A 15,631-nucleotide genomic window follows, 5' to 3' on the forward strand; every position below is an offset into this window, starting at 1 on the left:
GCAATGAAGTGTAAGAGGCTACTGAAATAAGTCTAGAAACCTGGATAAAGAATTTGGCAGCAAGATATTTGTTCACATTACATTTAAATTGCTGCATGTTGTAACACCCAGCGAAGTAAGAAGCCAGGAAGGAAGTTTATAGGCAAGTTGAACAATGAAAGAAGCTATTAGAGTAGGACGTCTTCAATTATAAGAGTAGTGGTTATGGGCAGAAATCACAAGATCACAGGAACTCGCTGACATCCGTGAGGCCCAACTCTCTTCCTGACTTTCATAAATGACATCTCACATCATATTTTTAGATCATTCGTAGACATTTATGCTGATGACACTACTATCTATAGCAACACTTTTTTTTTTTCAAGGTGATCACCACTTATCAAGGCCCGGAAGCCACTCAGGGATAAGGGTTATTGCATGTACAGTACTTTAGTCTGGGGGTTTAATAAAAATGTCTACTTATGGGGGCGATTTATCAGGAATTTGTTTACGTTGGACTTGAAGACATCCAGGTTGTAGTCAGGTGGGAAGCAAGCAGACGGAACAGAGTTCCACAGGCGTGCAGTTCTAAGGAAGAAGCTTTGTTCATGGAATCTACGTTTTGATTTAAGCACAGGTAAAGAGTGGGGGAAATTTTTGACAGTGGTTTCAGCTAGACGGGTGTTTTTCGTAAAAGATTTGCGAGGGGGGCCAGAGATTGGAGCTCAGACGAGCACCTGCCATGGAAATAACGATAAAACAAAGATAGACTCGCAACGTCTCTTCTGTGGAAGAGAGGTTGCAGGGAAGAGAAAAGGGCATCCCCCACTAAGCCACGAAGTCTATTTTGTACTCTGTCAAGGCACGATAGGCTATTTTTAGCAGCTCCTGCCCAGATATGGCAGCAGTATTCTATCCTTGGGCGTACTTGGCTTTTATATAGATAGAGAATTGCATCAGTAGTGAGATATCTTCTGGAGCGGTAGAAGGATCCCACTATCTTTCCAGCGACCTTGGCAACACACTTGATGTACATGTTCCAGAAGCTTGTCAAAACATGGGGCTTCTCCTAGACGAGAGCCATCCATTTCAATTGATGCCAGATGGGGATCAGAGTGTTGATGATGTAAAGATAGGAGCTTGGTTTTAGATGCATTAAAGGTAACCAGCCACCTCTTCTCCCACTGAACCACACGCTCGAGATCAGAGGAGAGAGAATCAGAGAGAACTTTGTCATTTACAGTCTTTGATGTGTTGCCGTAGATGGTCGTGTCATCAGCATAGATGTCAACGAATGATTTAAGTATGTGTTAAGGGAGATCATTGATGTAGATTAGGAAAAGAGTTGGGCCCAGGATGGACCCCTGAGGGACTCCAGCATTAATACTGTGGGCCTCTGATTTCTGACCATCAACCACTACTCTTATGAGCCTATAGGAGACAAATGATTTAATGATTGAGAAAACATTACCAGTGATACCGTAGCTGGAAATCTTGTGAAGTAGGCCTTTATGCCATAATTTGTCGAAGGCCTTTGATATGTCAAGAGAAATTGCCCTAAAATGGAAGCCTTTGTCAAGAGATTCACTAATTCTATGAGATATAACCGTTAACACATCTGCGGTAGATCTTGCAGAACGGAAACCATATTGCATGTCACTAAGAAGGTTATTTTTGCTGAGGTGGTTGACTATTTCTCTATTTAATATGGATTCCAGCAGCTTACTCATGACACACGGGAGACTTATTGGTCTGTACTGAGAGGGAGATGACTTTTCACCTGAATTCTTAAATACAGGGCATACTGATGAGGTTTTCCAGGGTGTTGGAAAGCACTTCTCCTTAAGGCAACGCTTAAACAGTTTCGTAAGTATGGGAGCAAGTTCAGGTTGAAGCTTTTTTAGCACTATAATTGGGATGCTGTCAGGGCCAGTTGCTTTACTGGAATCAAGATTTTTGATTAGCTCGGCTACCTCATGCACAGATATTTGTATGGTACCTAGTGTGTTCTGTGTTATATAAGGAAATATGGGGAGTTGATGGCCTTCGTGGCATAGGGTAGAATTAGCTGCAAAGTTCTTGGCAAATAGTTTGTCTGATGCTGACGAGATGACCTCAGGTCCATTGATAAGGGTTGGGATAGAATGCTATCCCACTTCAAAGACCGTAAATGACAAAGGTCTTTCTAATTCTCTCTTTTCTGATCTTGAGCACATGGTGTTAGTTTGAATGCATCCAAAACCAAGGTTCTATCTTTCCATCATCAACACTCTCACCCTTGACTGGCATCAATTGAAATCAATGGCTCTTATCTTGGGGAAGCTCCACATTTTCACAAACTTTTGGGTATGACCTTTACTCCTGATCTGAAATGGAATAAGTACATCAATTCTGTTGCCAGTGGATATCTCATTGCTGATGTAATTCTCTACCTGTATAAAAGCAAATACGTCCTAGGATGGAGTCATGTTTTCACATCTAGGTAGGAGCTGCTTGAAGCACTATCCTGCATTGACATTTCAAAACCAACTTCGTATCCTAGTAGGGGATGCTTTTTCCTCTTCCCTGCAAACTCTTTCCGACAGAAGAGATGTTGCGAGCCTGTCTCTGCTCTATCATTATTTTCATAGCAAGTGCTCGTCTTAGCTCCAATCTATGGTCCACTCTTGCCAAACTTTCATGAAAAACACTCGTCTAGCTGAAACCACGATCAATAATTTCCCACCGTTTTTACATCTGCCTAAACTTAAATGTAGATTCCATGAACAAAGCTCTTCTTAGAACGGTCTGCCAGTGGAACTCTCTTCCATTTCCCAGCTGAATACAATATGGCTGTCTTCACGTCCAATGTAAACAAATTCTTGATGAGCCATCCCTTTCACTACTAACGATTACTACACTATTGTCCTAATGAATACAGTGCACTAATTAACCCTTATCCTCAAGTGGCCTTTGGACCTTGAAAAGGGGGTGACTACTTTGTAAAAAAAATTATTACTTTATTTAAATTAATAAATTAATATTTATAGTTATATTTAATAACCAAAGTTTAAAAAAAAACCCCAAAAAAACAAATTGTAAATTTGAATGATTAAATGGCTGGTGTGTAATCGTAGTAGAAAGGGTGGCGGTGGTAGTAATAGTAGGAGTAGTGGGAGTAACAACATTAAAACAATTAAAATCTTCAAATAATGGTGATTATGACACTTACAATATGGAGATGATAAACCACCAGGCATTATCTCCTCCTTTTCAAGGAACAGTGAATATTCAACAAACCTGAAGAAATCTTTTGGCTCTCTGCGACGCAAGATATTTGTCTTGAAGTATAAAGACATTATCAGCTTCTTGTGTTGCTTTAGCACTACCAAATATTGAAGAAACTGTTAACAAATCACCCTCTTTGTCCTGAAACATAAAAGAATTCTGGAAATAGATAAATAATCCAAAACAGATGGTAAAATAAATATTGGTAGAGAAAAGAAAATTATCCAATTGTGAATATTAAATGTAGTTGTCCCAAGACTTCACAAAATCAATCCAATCAGTAAAGAATGAACCCTGTCAGGGACAGCAGTCGTGTCAAGACTGAAAAATTCAAAAGGAATCAGTATATTTCATACAGCATTCTTATTAACCCTTGGCTATAAATATGAGTGTCTAGATCTTTGTGATTATAGCCAACTAGCAGGGGTGCCCAGCGTTGCTCGGGTGTTTGGAGGTGTATGCTGTGCAAAAAAAGCAAAAAAACAAAAAAAAATGGTTAATTTTTAAAACTTTGACCCCTATTATGACCCCTTAAAATTTATAGTTTCGGGCTCAAATCACTTTATTAAGTTAGATCCAGGTTCAAGGAACCTATATCTAAAATTTCAAGTGTCTAGACCCAAAATTGTCGGAGGAGTTTGGTAGAGTTCTTAAAGGTCAAATCGTTGAAATTTGACCCCTTAACAGCCAAATTTCTGGCTGACACCCGTCACATCGATTTTCCCAAATCTCAGTACCCGGTATTTCAAATTTCGAGTCTATAGACTAAAAATTGACAGAGTTATTGCGTAGGGAAATGTACAAAGACAGACAGACACACAGACAGACACGTTCACTTTTATAGATATATAGATACGATTATGCTAAAAGCATTGCAACAATATTTTGAAAACTAAAACGGAGAGTAGAAAGTGGACGTTATTTTTTCATTTAGTCCTGACATTCCATGAGTGACGTTTCTGACAAAAGGGGAAGAATGACCGTTTTCTAGGTTTTAATCTATACATATAACATTTACATTGGCTGGTTTTTGACCTGGAAATGTTTTGTAGTACCTTATATCAAGTGGCTTCATGCCTTGTCTGGAGCAATTTCAATTAAAAACGATATTTACTTGAATTAATGTCACTTTATTAGCTAAATAATAAAATATGAAAAAAATATTAAAAAAGATAATATTGTATTAGTGAATGTTTTCATTTAATTCTGGATAACACCAGGTCTTCTTGCTAGAAAGTCACTAAACTAATAAAAAATATTTATTATAAATATGGATTGGGATTATTAAGTTCAACCCGAAAGAATAGTGTGGGCGATTAATTGGTAAAATTTCAAAATAATGGGATTTCTTAATACAATGCAGATTTTTAATGTCTTCTTGCACTTGACATTTATTGGCAAAAAGATCTTTTTAAATTTTGAATTAAAATATTTTAAAAATTTGATGCTTCTGTTCAGTCTTGAAATATCCCCTGTAAAGGCAGCTGCACATGTAATTGCGAAGCAAGGATTGCACAATCCCTGACCACACTTCTCCTGAATCAGCACTGGCGAGGAGATGTCCAGAACGACTGGAAATAATGCTGCAAACCCATGCAAAACTTTATATTTGGGTTTTAGCCGGGGAAAATCAGTGCAAAAGTGTGAAAGTTTAAGACATGGAATTTGCTAGGTGAAAGTCGAATGATAGCATTACGAATATGCATGCGCAACATAACAGCAATTGGTTCATGTTTTAGTAGTTAGCTTTACAGCAAATTCTATCCTTGGACCTCTATTGTTCCTGATATTCATAAATGACCTCCCCGACAAACTTGCCTTTGAGATGGGTATATATGCTGATGACACTACACTCTATGGCAGGCACGACAGGAAGACGAATAACACATTTCTAAAGAAATGGCAGAAACACTAGAGGAAGACCTCCAATCTGTGGTGGAATGGGGACAAAAGTGGTTGGTCACGTTCAATGCTATCAAGACTAAACTAGTTTCATTCAATAATTACAAGAAACCTTCTCTACCACCTATAGCAATGGCCAACGACTCTTTATCTGAGAGTACATCTTTCAAACTCCTTGGCCTAACATTCACAGGAAACATGAGTTGGAACAATTACATTGAAGGCATTGCCAGGGCCGCTGCAAGAAAGGTTGGCTCTCTCTACCATGCTAGAAAAATACTAACACCCGAAAGTATCCTGTACCTCTATAAAGCCACCATTCGCCCATGTATGGAGTATTGCTGTCACATTTGGGCTGGTGCATCTGCTACTTAGTCTCTTGCTCCTTGACAAGGTTCAAAAGAGAGTCGCAAACCTGATAGGCCCTGAACTGGCATCTAAGCTTCAGCCTCTGTCCCATCGACGAAATGTTGCATCCCTCTGCCTTTTCTACAAGTATTTTAGTGGTGAATGCTCTGACGAACTGCAATCACTTGTGCCCCCACGACGTGAGCACCCTCGACAAACCCGACAGGCTGCTAGATCCCACCCCCACACTGTAGAGATCCCTAGATGTAAAAGATCTTTTTACTCCAATAGTTTCTTCTCCAGAACTGCTAGACTCTGGAATTCCATTCCAGGTCCCTGCTTCCCCAACAGTACTGACGTGCAGAAGTTCAAGTGTAACGTGAACCGACATCTTGCTGCCCAAATCCCTACATAGTACCCCAGTAGTTGTTGCCCCTGATAGTAGCCCCCTACACCAAAGTGGCAATTTGCCTTGTTTGGGGTGAAAATGTAATAAAAAAAAAAATTAAAAAATAAATAAATAAATAAAAAAAAAACAAAAAAAAAAACATGTTTTCATAGCTCAGGCATTAAGGAAAAAGCAAATCGTAAGCTAAAGGTTTTGGTTTCGATTCTTGGTGGTGGTGCACGAGTCATTTTTTAAAAAACTTTTTAAATCATTACTTTATATTGGGTCCAACATAATCTTTATAAAAGGCAAAATGTGAGTATGCATGTGAGTGTGTCTCACAAAAACTTTTCTCAACCACATTGGCCCGGGTTCAAACCGGTACCATCTGAAAGAGCGATGTCTCGGTCGAATAATATGTGAAAATTAGAAAAAAAAAACGGTCAAACATTTAAAAATAAAATTCTAAATGACTGTGAAAACTGTGCATGTGCATTAACCATTATTTTTTTTAATTGGTTTAAATAAAAGAATTTTCAACATTATTTCACTGTCAGCGTCGTAAGGCAGTGGATTAGGAGGTTGCCTCGTAAACTCTAGTTTTCACGTTCAAGTACACATAAAGGTGGTCTTTTTTTTTAAAAAAAAAACAAGGTTATTTTGTAATTTTAAATAACAATTTCCTTACTTTGATTTTTTTATCAGACATTTTAAAAGAAAGTTTTAACATTAAAACAGGGTTAAAAGATTTTAATTTGGCATAACATTTTTCTTATTTCGAGAGTTTTTCCAATTATTTTGCTTAAAACAAATTCTACATTTTTAAAACTGATGTATTTTCACTTTGTTTTTGTTGCAACACACTGAAATGAGAAATCATTCTAGACTGAGTTCACTTAAACTGGTTTTTACATACTTCTTTTTTTGTCCGATTACATTTTCCAGTTTTTATCCATTCTTTTATTTTCCAGTTAGCAGATGAGTCCAAACCCAACTTCATCTCCACCTGGGCAATTCTGAGTACTCACGCTAGTATAATAAATAAATACGAAATCTGCATTAAAATATCATATTTAACCGTATTTTATGACTGGGCAATGCCAGGCGGCCTGCTACTATATATATATATATACACACACAGGGTGATCCCCCAAAAAACGGGTCCCAACTCTAATTTCTTAGTGTTTTGTCTGAATGAAATAAAACTTTTGTCATAACTAGTTTATTATATTCAAAACATCACATCAAAAAACAAGGGTCTTTGGCCTTTTTTCTCCGTTCTACAGCATATGTTCTAGATGGCCTCCATTTAGTTTTTGTTTTTTTGGGGGTCACCCTGTGTATATATATATATATATATATATATATATATATATATATATATATATATATATATATATATATATTGGTTCCCATATTTTATATATCATTATACTAATTTTTTTCCAGGTCTGCTTAGGTCATGTCTACCCAACATGTGCATATATATATATTACTATATAATGAAAAACTAATATTATTTATATTTTCATCAATGTTTTGACTTTATTTTCAGACTTCCTGATTTCCAGAAAAATAAAACAATCATCCACAGAATATCATGAAATAAAGACAAAATAATAAAATAATCTATGTTAATTCAATAGCATGTGTTATTTTCTGTGTCGCACTTACATCCGGGTTGTTCAATTTTTATGTACTTCCATTTCTTGTAATAAATAATTTTACCAAGAATATATAGCTAATGGCACCCCAATAATCTATTTTTTTTTTAAATAATTTTATCAAGAATTCTTCATAAGTTTTGGTTTCGGTTATAGCTGAAGGAACTAAAGTTATATATAAGTTTGGGATTTGGTTTTGATTTAAGCAGATGAACCCAAGTCATATAGATATATTTTTGAAATCGCAACTTTATAATATATAAAAGTTGATAAAACATTAACTCTATAGTAATCTATATATATATAAGGCAAAATGTGTGTGACCATTTTGTGTATGTCTCGCAAAGGCTTCTTTCGCACACGCTCCCGGGTTTGTTACTATCGCTTACAACTGTTTATATAGGTCCTATATAATAATATATAGGATTTAGGAAAGCGCATAGCGTATAGATTTATTTACATCGACTTTTACAAAATTATTGCTATTTTGGCTTCTCGCGTGTTGATTGGGCTTTTTCATATAAAAAGCGAAACTAATTCAAAGTTAACACAGTTCTCGGCATCGCGCCCGGGAAACATCCAACGTCCAGAAGCAATCAGCTTTGATCAATGTGGGGACAAAGTCTTCTTATATCAGACAGTTGCTAATCAGTTTGGAAAATGGTTCCCCCCTCCCTAACATATGTTGGGGAAAAAACCAGTCAAACCCAAGTTAACTGTTCTATTTGACCTCAATAATTAGGTCAAATAGAAGCAGCAGAGTTAATTTTATTGCTGTCACCTGTCAATAGTTAAATAAATAAATTCAAACGTGTTCCTTTGTATGTCGCGGTGGCCCAGTGGTTAGCGTCGCACGTTTTTTTTTTAACACTTTAATTTCCAACTTTGCCTCAAGGGTTCGATCCTCATACTCACCTACCAAAACTCTTTTTTTTTCACCCCCCCCCCCGGGAGTTTGTATTTATCCAAAACCATACACACCTCAAAACACCCGGGCATCGCCGAGTACCCCCTGCTAGTATATATGAAATCTGCAAGAATTAAAATATATTTAAGCATATTTTATGACCTGGCTACGTTGGACATTCCTGCTAGCTTGAATAAATACTTTTGCAGTTTTAACAAAATAGCTAAAATAATATCAGAGCATCCCCATTTATACTGAATATCTGCAGAATACCAACACCAATATGTTACATATGAATCAATCCCTGTGGAATTTCCACAGGTCCTGCTAGTATAAATAATTTTGCTTCTAACAGTTTTATTTTCCATAAGATTGGAATATTATTTCCATAATTTTCATCATTATTCTAATGTCAGTTTAAAGGTTTTTTTTGAACACCAGATAAGTGCAAGTTTTTTTTTAAACAAACAATTGTTCATTAAAATTAACATTGAATCATAAAAGATTCTTCTTCAGGAATTATGTATTTTGTTTCTCTTTTCTGCAATGCTGGTGTATATACTTGCCACGTCCTCAGATGAATCTTAAGGTTTCGAAGTCTGATATAGCGTATGCAACAGTCGTACGCTTGTGTGCACATATATAGGAAGTACACAGTTTAAAAAGCACTGTATATACAGTGACTTGAATTTAAAGGTTTTTTAAGACTGGACAAGTGCAAGAGAATTTTTTTAATAAACATATTTGTCTTTTAAAACTACATTGTAAAAGAGTGTTTCTTCAGAAGGTATGTTTGGGGGAGATGAAGAAAATGTTAATTTACGTTACATTTAAACTTCTGCATGTCGGAATAGTCAGGAAAGCAGGTAGCAGAAACGTAATTCCAAAGTCCAGCTATCTGAGAGAAGAAACTATTGGAATAGAAGGCTTTCCTGCATTTAGGGATTTCCCCAGAAAAAGTGGTATGATTTTGTTGCTAAGTGGGTTTGTCAGGGGTATGTATGTTGAGGGGGAGGGGACCAAGTGCAATGAGTTCATCAGAGCACATTCCACTATAATACTTGCAAACAGGCACAGGGATGCAACATTGCAGTAATGGGACAGAAGTTGGAGCTTAGTTGACAGTGGCAGACCTATTAGATTAGAGACTCTTCTTTGGACCCTTCCCAAGAGAGAGGGAAAGGAGTGGTAAGATGCAAATATGGTAATAATACCACATGCATGGATTAATGATGGCTTTATCGAGGTACAGGTTACTCTCAACACCCACCTTCTTTGCAGTAGCCTTCGCAATTTCCTCAATGTATTTGTTCCAGTTCATATTGCCTGCGAATGTTAAGCCAAGGTGTTTGAAAGAAGAATTCTCATGTAGGGTGTTATTTGTCATAGGTATTGGTTGTTAAGAAGGCTTCTTGTGATTGTTAAAGGAGAGCAGTCTAGTCGTAGCGTTAGAAGTTACCATCCATTTACAGCCCTAATTCCACTAGAGTTTTGAGGTCGTTTTCTAAAAACTCTACCATTGAACAGACTCGTGTACATTTGTTTTTCCCACATGCCTGTAATAGAGCATTGTATCATCGGTAAATATGCCCATTTCGAACACATTATTATTAGGGAGGTTGTTAATGAATACTAAATATAATAGCGGTTCAAGGATTGACCTTTTTTGAGTTTAAACAGCCAGATTTTTCGTCAATAAACCAATTGAGCCGGAGTTCACAGACAGATGTTTCTCATCTACAATCCCTTAATGCACACTCACACACTGACTACTTGAATCTCTCTGTTGTCGTCTGCTCACTTATAACCAATTTATCCATTGAAATTTTCCCAACTTTTCTCACTGAAGTTTCTTTCTAATAAAAAAACAATAATGAAGAGTGACTCATTAATAATTTTTAATGAAATATAATCAATATAATGGATCGAAGAAATTTTGATTATGTTTTTCTGACCTGCACGGCTTTTAAACTACCAAGTCTGACTTCTCTGATATATCTGGATTAATGAATCCCCTTGTTTTACAAGGACTTTACCATATTGACGAACGTTCAATGTTTTTCTTGTTACTGTAAAATTCTAGTTTAAACATATACAAATATGTCTCTGAACTCATTATGTTGTTTGTTCATTGTATAACATGTCTTGTTTTCTCACATTGAAAATATTTCTTTAAAATTGGCCATTCCAAAAAATACTTTGCCCAAAACAAAACACCTAAAGAAACCTTTCAAAAGTAAAGATTTCCCAGACGAAGAACTTCCCCAAATATATAAATAATTTTGGTTTTTCCTTTATCATCTCTCTCTCTCTCTTTCTATATATATATATATATATATATATATATACTAGCAAAAGTACCCGTCATTGACTGGGTTCAAAAACAGACTACAAAAAATGGACTCTGATTTATTTAAGTATGATAGGTTATGAAAAGGAAGGCTTGTAAAGAGATAGCTTCGAATTTGGGGGTATCAAAACCAAAGCAAAATATGATGAAAGTAAAAATAAAATAGATAAATCCCATAATTTATAATACCATACCTGTTCACACTGAAACACTTATCACAATATTCTGTGGATCTATATTAAAAAACCTTGTTAAACTTTGTGACATATTTCCATTCTATGGAGGTCAGGCACGAACGAACACCCCATAATTTTATTATACCATATTTCTTCAAACTGAAACATAATTATCAAAGTATACTTATGCAGATAGATATGGAAAGTCTTTATTAAAGTTTGTGCCTATTTCCATTCTATGGAGGCCAGGCACGAACGCAGACCACACAATTTTATTATACCATCCCTATTTAAGTTAAAACATACTTATCAAAGCATTCTTATGTACATCTATATCAAAAACAATTTGTAAACGTTTTTTTTTTTAATTTTTTATTTCCATACTTTGTGGACCAGGCGTGAATGCAGACTTCACAATTTTAATGAACCACAATTCTGCCAGATCAAACATACCCATTCCTGTGTCTTGATACATCTTCTATCATTATATGTAATCCGTTTTTTAAAATAGTCAACCATATAGGAGCCTATTAATGACCAGACACACACACACACAGAGGCATTCAGCTTTATATTATATATATATATATATATATATATATAGTCTTGAAAGTTTTTAATCTTTAAAACTATATAACTTATTTCATTTTTATATTTTTTTATGGTTCGTTAGAAAACTATATAGTCATTAAGTCATTTAATCACCTGCAATCGCTGCATCAACTTGCTTTCTTTAATTCACAACAGTCCTAATGTTATTTCAAGGATCATCAGTTGTCTACTATGAAACTGTTTCATGGATTTAAAAACAAAACAGTACATTAAATCATGGTTTCCCAGCAGTGTTGATCAAACACCACCTCCTTTAATCACAAGAACAAAAAATGATCCAAATATTTGCTCTAGTTTCCTTCTCCAGATTAATTTGGCTAACCTATTCATGCTATCAAAAAAATGTCTTCCTTACCTTTGATACTTGGCCTTGACCCCAAATTCAAAATAGATATATTTTTTTATATATTTACCAGTCAGTTGTATTATACAATTCAGATGAATCCATTATATTACTTATCACCTCCTACTATTATTAGTATTTTATTTATATATCTACATTGTTATTTACTTATTTAAAACAGAAAAGTTTTAAAAAATACATTATATATATATATATATATATATATAATAAATGACAAAAAACTGTATTCCCAAATTCATGATGTTGACCATCTTATAATTTATTCCTTTAAAATCAGTGAATCTATTATGCCCTGATTGATATAATAATTAAGTGATTGATTTTGCGCTACGAAACAGATATTGTCAAGAATTGTGAAAGTCAACTGAATAAAAGGAATAAATCATAAGATGGTCAACATCATGAATTTTGGAATATAGATTTTTGTCATTTATTCTCTATATTGCTCTATAATTACATCGAGCTTCTTAAATAAGGATGGGTATCTATTATAAGAAAATATATTTCTACAATTTTTTATATATATACATTACTAATGTAGTTCTGGATTTCCTTTATTAATATATTTCGATTAGTTTTATACGATTTAAAAGTATCAGGACAGCAAACAAATGCTTTAACTTTAAATATTTTAGTTGTTTAACCATCCTTATTACTAAACTGGAAACTGGAGGTATAAATCTATCAACGTTAAGGTAACAAAAGCTATTCTCAAAAACTCAGATATAATGCTTCTGTAAAACATATATATAGGGCAGATATTATTTTTTTACTTAAAAGGGGAAGGAATTTCTTTTATCAAATATTTTTTCTAGAAATGTAGCTTGTGTTCCCCTAAGCTCACTATATAATTCTTAACTCCTTTGGATATATCAGATGTTTTTTTTGCAAATTCCTCATTATCATTTATACAAGCAAGGTCGTCAATAAATCTCCTACAACCATGATAATAATATGTTCTGGATATATCATTTTTTATTAATGATGATGATATATATATATATATATATATATATATATATATATATATATACTTACATATATATATATATACATACATACATATATATACATACATACATACATATATATATACATACATACATATATATATACATACATACATATATATATACATACATACATACATATATATACATATATATATATACTCAAATCTATATAAAAAATTTGCTCAAAATGGTGCAGGATCGAAGTGCATTGGAATGCCTATAGTTTGAAGTAATATTTTATTTCCTATTTGAAAATAACTTTCTTTAATAAGATGATTTATATGAGTAATATCAAAATACCTTCAGAAACACTAGTTTTACTAATTTTTATTTTACACCAGAAAGCTTTAGATTTTGAAAAGTTTATGTATTTACTTTTATCGCCTAGCTAGATCTACAGTATTATTTATTTATCTTTGTGTGGAATTTTAGTATTCAACATACTAAAATCATAAGTTGCTATAGATTTTACTTTTATTCTAAAATTTATACTATCTAACTTTTCTTTAACTGGATGTAAATTATTTACCACCCAGAATAAATTTATATTAAAATAGAATTTCCTTTTCTGGTGGAAATTATTATATATAATTATTTTATTCAATTTACATAAACAAAATTGCCATGTGTGACACATGATACTTATGTTTACCGAAATTGAATAAAATAATATTCTGTTCTTTTTATTGAGCACCATCAACAATCTCATTAAATTCAATGGTTTTTACTTTTGGATATCTTTACATACAAAATGACAAGATTCACAGTCGTATATTTTTGGAGTATGCATATAGATTAGCTGGTCACCACATTCTGCTTCATTCTTCAAACCAGTTTGTAAAATAAAAAACGCATGACATTTGCTAAAAATAAAATTTAAAAAAAAACAAGGCATAAAAATATTGGCACCAACTTTTCGTGGATGGATGACCAGGGTCACATGACAATTCATCGTAGTGGCAAAATTTCGGAATTCAGAAATAATTTGATCTTGATAGTAGAACCTATCGAATCGTCCACCTGCTTCCATTCCCATCATGAACTGCACATTGTCGACTATCACATGTGCAATGTCGTACATGTAAACAGCATGGGACATTGTCTGTAAAAAAAAAAACAATGACAATTTTATTAACACATCCACAATTACTGCAGAAGAAATTATTTACAAACTAATGTTTTTATTTATGAAAACATTTTTGAATTTCCATATATTTATAAAAACATTTTGGATTTTCCAGATCTTTATGAAAACATTTTTTAATTTCCAGATCTTTATGAAAATATTTTTTTGGTTTCCAGATATTTATGAAAATATTTTTTTGGTTTCCAGATATTTATGAAAATATTTTTTTGGTTTCCAGATATTTATGAAAATATTTTTTTGGTTTCCAGATATTTATGAAAATATTTTTTTGGTTTTCAGATATTTATGAAAATATTTTTTTGGTTTCCAGATATTTATGAAAATATTTTTTTGGTTTCCAGATATTTATGAAAATATTTTTTTGGTTTCCAGGTATTTATGAAAACATTTCGGAATTTCCAAATATTTATCAATACATTTCCTTATTTCTAAATATTTATCAACACATTACTTCCACTCTCCATTCAATAACTAGAAATTTTCCCCTCATAGTTTACTTTATCTATGTTTATCTATGGTCAGGCCATCATTGTTTTATTTTGTTAGTTCATTATATTTTCATTTCAACATATACAACTCTACCGTAAATACAGAATACTTCCTTAAACCTATTTTTGCATATTGATGTGAGAATTTAATTTTTTTTAATATTAATGCTGAACAATAAACATGGTGGATCTCAAATCTCTACTCAGTAAAACACCTTCACTTACAAACTGCAATTCTTAACATACCATGGTTCTATTTCCATAAAAATAAAATTATTGTTCAGTATTTTGCTACATTAAAAAGTAAACACAAATAAATACAATAAAAAAAAAAGAATATAATTCTTATATATATATATATATATATATATATAGCTTAGTGAGTTAAAAGAAGAGCATGAGTACAATTCTGTAAGAGGAGACTTATCGGGATAATATAAAGCTCAACAAGTTTCATTATAGCTTATATAGGAAAACAATAAGAATAAAAATGAAGTCACAAAAACTATATATTGGTAAATATAGATTGGTTCATTTATTCAAATATGCTACCTAGAATTTTCTCTACTCCTCTGATGAGAAGCATTAGGCTTCGAAATGCCTTGGCATAAAGAGTCCCCTCTATCCCCCAACTAAATGTTTGTATACCCTTATTGAATAAACGAACCAATCTATATTTACCAATATATAGTTTTTGTGACTTCATTTTTATTCCTATTCTCCTATATATATATATATATATATATATATATATATATATATATAATGTATGTATATATAATGACATGGATAACTTGCTTTTGCCCTTGTACTCTCTAACTTTTATGTGCTTTTTGCCATAATCAGTAACATTCTGAGAATTTAAAATTGAACCTTTTTTGTACACATTTTTCTTATACCAAACCGTGCCTTTTGAATTCTACCTAATGGTTGCAAGTTCAATCACTCGTAAAACTAAAAAATATCTGATAAAATATATGTTGAGGTAACAGAATCAGTTAGCAGTAGAAGGGCAAGATAAACAAT

General features: G+C 33.3%; 1 protein-coding gene across 2 annotated transcripts in view; it reads right to left on the minus strand.

Annotated features, from left to right (window-relative positions):
* The window catches only part of LOC145253259 (twinkle mtDNA helicase-like), a 102,634-nt gene that overhangs the window by 6,301 nt on the left and 80,702 nt on the right, over positions 1 to 15,631 (minus strand). Inside the window, exons 12-13 of one of the 2 annotated variants that reach the window (XR_013863753.1) lie at positions 13,884 to 14,072; positions 3,191 to 3,387 (exon numbers count right to left, since the gene is read on the minus strand). Coding sequence is in view for 1 of the 2 variants with exons in the window: in XM_080112919.1 (XP_079969045.1) it covers positions 3,259 to 3,387; positions 13,884 to 14,072 (318 nt within the window). In the remaining variant the exon portion in view is untranslated. The remainder of the gene's footprint in view (positions 1 to 3,190; positions 3,388 to 13,883; positions 14,073 to 15,631) is intronic. The other variant, XM_080112919.1, reaches the window with a different exon arrangement.

The sequence above is a fragment of the Euprymna scolopes genome, chromosome 3 (genome assembly GCF_053919585.1).
Source record: "Euprymna scolopes isolate OS-2025 chromosome 3, ASM5391958v1, whole genome shotgun sequence".
NCBI lineage: Eukaryota > Metazoa > Mollusca > Cephalopoda > Sepiida > Sepiolidae > Euprymna > Euprymna scolopes.